This window comes from Oncorhynchus mykiss, chromosome 5 (genome assembly GCF_057628025.1).
Source record: "Oncorhynchus mykiss isolate SJ-2025 chromosome 5, ASM5762802v1, whole genome shotgun sequence".
In the NCBI taxonomy this organism is placed as follows: domain Eukaryota; kingdom Metazoa; phylum Chordata; class Actinopteri; order Salmoniformes; family Salmonidae; genus Oncorhynchus; species Oncorhynchus mykiss.
Window position 1 is genome coordinate 28,854,179 of NC_143026.1, and position 4,793 is coordinate 28,858,971.

The window sequence follows — 4,793 nt, forward strand, 5'->3', positions numbered from 1 at the left end:
TATGTCTGTATAGCCTATCTGAAGAATATGTAGGACAGAACTGTATATGTACAGCAATAGTTGAATAGGATGTCCTTGACTAGAAAACAGTAGGCCTATATACATCAGAAATGGGTAAAACAGTATGAAACATTATTAAAGTGACCAGTGTTCAATTATTAAAGTGTATATGTATGCAGGACAGCAGGCTCTAAGGTGTAGGTTTGAGTAACCAGGTGGTAGCCGGCTAGTGACAGTGACTAAGTTCAGGACAGGGTACTGCGTGGAGGCCGGATAGCGGTGGCTATTTATCAGTCTGATTATCTATTTAGTAACGCGCTCTAACAATTTCTTATTCTGACAAACGTTTTATGCTGTCTATGCATAATAGCAGCAGCAAGTCATTGTCCATTGTGCATTGCGGGTGCAGAATTACCTCTGCTTTTATCACGCAGAATTACCTCTGCTTTTATCACGCAGCAGTAGTTTTCTTTGTTGACCCCTCACCTTCCCCCACAGACAGATGGGATCTTGTTGCTATGGAGAGAGATACAGGCATCTGCAGATGCCACGCGCCTGAAGTGAGCCCTGCAAAGCAGCGACGCATGCCATAATCGGATGCAAATAGAAACGTTGGGCCAATTCTGTTCTCCAATAAATGCCTATTCAGTTATCTGGATATTAAAGTAAGTAACACAATAATATTTTGCGTCTAAATAAATTTAGATTTCCAGAAATCTTTCTGACTACATAAAGTTGGTATTTAAATACATACTCTATTTGAATCATGAAGGGTGCATCAGAAAAACGGAACAATTGTAGAAAGTAACGCTGTAGCGATATCTTCATGTAGTTTGGAAGCCCTTAGTGTTACACTTGGATATGGTTGTGGATTTTACAGTTGGTTAATAACCTCATCATTCAAACCGACCCTGCACGAGTCTGAATTCATTAATCCAGTACATCGGATGAAGGTCAGGGAGTTTCGTATTTGATCCATTCAATCGAAACTGCCCTTCCTTTCTTCAATAGTTTTGTCTATAGACACGCGCCTGCTAGGGCGGGTCACTCGTGCATTGTCGCCCAGCAGCCAATCACAGAACGCGTGTGTGCCGGGGTCTTGCCTATAAATATTATCTGTTTCTCACAAACAGCACAAACATACTGTACTTCTGTTTTATCCTCATCAACATCTTCTCAATTTAGCTCTACAAACGTAACTATCTATCTTCAAGATGGAAGCTATTGGCAAATCTCTGAAGGAAGCTCTCAAGTCTGCCCAGTGTGAGGATCGCCTCACTGTTGGTGTCTATGAGAGTGCCAAAATAATGAATGAGTAAGTATTTTATCTACTAAACGTGTGCTTTATTTATACCTTTCTTGACATTTACTCATTTATACCGACACAATTGTGTTATTTTATGATAATATTGACCAATGAAAGTACATTTTTTCTATCTCAACAGTGACCCAGACAGCGTGTCTCTCTGTGTTCTGGCCACCGATGAGGAGTGGGAGTGTGACATTGCTCTCCAGATCCACTTCACCCTCATCCAGTCTTTCTGTTTTGACAACGACATCAGCATCGTCAGAGTGAACGACATGCAGCGCCTGGCCAAGATTGTTGGGAACAAGACTGGCCAGCTTGAAGATGCCCACTGCTGTCTTATCACGGTATGTTATATTACAACTCAAAGTGATTTAATTCAAACATTGAATAATATAGAATGTTATGAACTGCTCATTGTGTCCATGTGACTAATGTTCCTTTCCCCTTTTGTTTGTCAACAGAACCCAGCTGATGGTTCTTGGGAGGACGCTGCTCTGGAGAAGCTGCATCTGTTCTGTGAGGAGAGCCACAGTCTGAACGACTGGGTTCCAGAGATCACCCTTCTTGAGCGCTGATCTTGACTCTTCTCTCTTGAGATGCTGTAAACCTTCAACCTATAAGGAAATACTCATCCGTTTACAGGATGACACTGTTTCTCATCCCTGGATACTCCTGAGAAGGATTCCGTTCCAGGCAGCGCGAGGCCGGCCCGAGTGGCCCCCGCGATTCGTTGTCTCTTGTCCCGTCCATACCAAGATGACTTCCATTCTTTATGTGAATGGGGTCAGGTATGCCACGAGAGCGACAAAAATGGCCCTCATTCTTTGTGCGGATGAGGTTTGGAGAGAAAGGAGAAGCGAGTTCTGCATTTTGTGGTCCAAAGAGCAAACGTCTCACGTTGAAGCACGCGCAGTAGGAGAAGAAGCGGTGCCAAGAAGAAGCGTTCTTAAAAAGGGACTTTTTAAAATGTCTTCTTGCTGAGCAGCAATAACAACCGTTGCATTCAGCGATATACTTCCCACTTTCCAGAATTGTCTTAATTCTCTAAAGGTTTCACTTCAGATGATTTAAATATGACAAAAACAAAAAACAGAAATACATTTTTAAAAATGTACTTAGAATACTCTAAAGGTTTAACTTTAGACCTTTAACATGAGATTTATTAACATTTTTATGAAAGATTATTTCAGTTGTTATTATCGAAAATGTTACAATATTGAACTCATGATTATGTCAACAACTAAAAAGAAAGATATATTACATTTGTTGTTCTCTAAAATGTTTTGCTGTTGAATTCTTGATTATGTCAACAAATAAGAAAGAAGATACATGAATGAATACATTTGTTATTTTCTAAAGGTTTCGCTTTAGACATTTCTTGTACGACAAAATTATTAATAAAAAGTTCAATGTAAATCTTGGGTCTTGAATGTTCTATACATACTAGACACACATTTAAGTGTGGTAACAAATCAGTCTCCCATCCAGCATTTGTAAATAAACATTAGCTCTTACACACTGTTTGGTGCTCTTACCAGTACCCAACACTTGTACATCCCATAGGCCTGATGTACTGTGGTCTATCCTAATTGCCACCTGTCATCATGGCCTGTCATAGCCATGTGTGTGCAGTGTCGTTGTTTACAAACTACTGCCCCTGCAGGCCCATGTCTATTCTAACCTCTTGAAGCATCTACCTGTGAGAGGCATATCACTGTGTTTACAGCATCCCAGGTTCAGTTGAAGGGATGTTCATATATGTTAGCCCTAACTTTCAGACCTCTCCTCCACCAACATACAGAGCTTCAGTGATGGGAAGTAGTGAACTACATGTTGTTCAAATAGTCGTTGAATTACATTTGGCTGTAGCTTGGTGGTAGTTGAACTAAATTGAAATCTTGGTCGTGTTTTCAGTAGTTAATTACTTTGTGCCAGTGTAGCGGTGTAGCTAACTACCTGAACTACCTTATACTTTTATTTTCAAAAATAACAGAAAATATGGGTAAAGTAGGCAAGATGTACGTTCTTTTTCAGCATCAGACCTGCCTAACTCTCACTTGAAACATAGTTTTTGTGTTTAATAAGCTAAATGACAGATTTTGTTAACATCTGACTCCAAGACCTTAAGACCCACCACCACACACAGCTTAGTAGCATATACAGTATAGCAGTACAGGAGAACAATTGGAGTTTCTGTCCACTAATCAAATGGCAGGTAACCAGAGTGATTGATCATTAATACATTGATTATATATTGTCACTTGATGTCCTTAGCCACTTAAGAGTTGAGATATGGTTGAATGCCTTAATCATTGTCTCATATGGTAATTAGGCACATCTATTTACATTGAATTCATCATCAAATTTCCTGACAGTGTTTAATGATGATGATGGTGCATAGCATTCACACCGACTTCCAATTGCATGTTGCAGAAGGATTAGGATTATAGTTATTTTGGTGCTGTGAACTAGAGTTTGCACCTGATTCTAACTTCTATGGTCAAGGTGTGTTTAGGTGTTGTGCCTCAAATCAGTCCTGTGTGTAGACTGCTGCATGTGGTAGCTTTCAATTTTGGGGGAAGCTACTCTTGTAATAAAGTTTACCAAGTATAATAGTATAACTTTAGTCCTTCCCCTCGCCCATACCCGGGCCATTTCACATCGACACCCCCCTTTTGACCTCCTCCTTTTCCGCAGCAACCTGTGACCCGGGTCAACAGCATCAATGTAACAGTATAACTCTAGACTGTCCCCTCGCCCATACTCGGGCGCGAACCAGGGACCCTCTGCACACATCAACAACAGTCACCCACGAAGCATCGTTACCCATCGCTCCACAAAATCCGCGGACCTTGCAGAGCAAGGGGAACCACTACTTCAAGGTCTCAGAGCAAGTGACGTCACCAATTGAAACTCTATTAGCGCGTACCACCGCTAACTAGCTAACCATTTCACATCGGTTACACAAGCTACCAATTTCTTAACGTTGGAAGTAATTTAGCCTATTAAACTCAAAAACTGTTTCAAGCGAGAATTAGGCAGGTCTGAGGCCGAAAAATAAATGAAATCTTGCCTACTTTATACGTATTTTCTGTTATTTTTGCAAAACGAAATTTAGACTGTAGTTCCAGTAGTTAGCTACACTGCTACCTGGCAACAACTACTGAAAACACTACCAAGATTTCAGTTTAGTTCAACTACTACCAAGCTACAGCCAAATGTAATTACATGTAGTTCACTACTCCCCATCACTGGTAGATTTAGAGGCAGTGGATGGAGGATAGGGGTGTTGCTAAATGTCTTTTGAAGATTCATCCAGATCAAGGGTTCTACTTTTTTGGTGCGCTGCCTCATGAGTCTCCCGGACATAGCTGTGACACTTCCTGGGATTCAAACCAGGGTTGTAGTGACACCTCACATACTGTGATGCAGTGCTTTAGACTGCTGCGCCACTCAGGAGGCCAGGTTATACCTTTGTACTGGA

The 4,793-nt window shown here is 41.0% G+C and overlaps 1 protein-coding gene across 1 annotated transcript; it reads left to right on the forward strand.

Moving 5' to 3' along the window:
* The first annotated feature begins 1,084 nt into the window (after positions 1-1,084).
* LOC110523549 (growth arrest and DNA damage-inducible protein GADD45 gamma-like) lies at positions 1,085-2,725 on the forward strand. The gene is made up of 3 exons (XM_021602340.3): positions 1,085-1,315; positions 1,446-1,653; positions 1,771-2,725. Exons 1-3 carry the CDS (start codon positions 1,215-1,217, stop codon positions 1,882-1,884), a joined length of 423 nt encoding a protein of 140 aa, XP_021458015.2. The 5' UTR covers positions 1,085-1,214; the 3' UTR covers positions 1,885-2,725.
* The last annotated feature ends 2,068 nt before the right edge of the window (positions 2,726-4,793 follow it).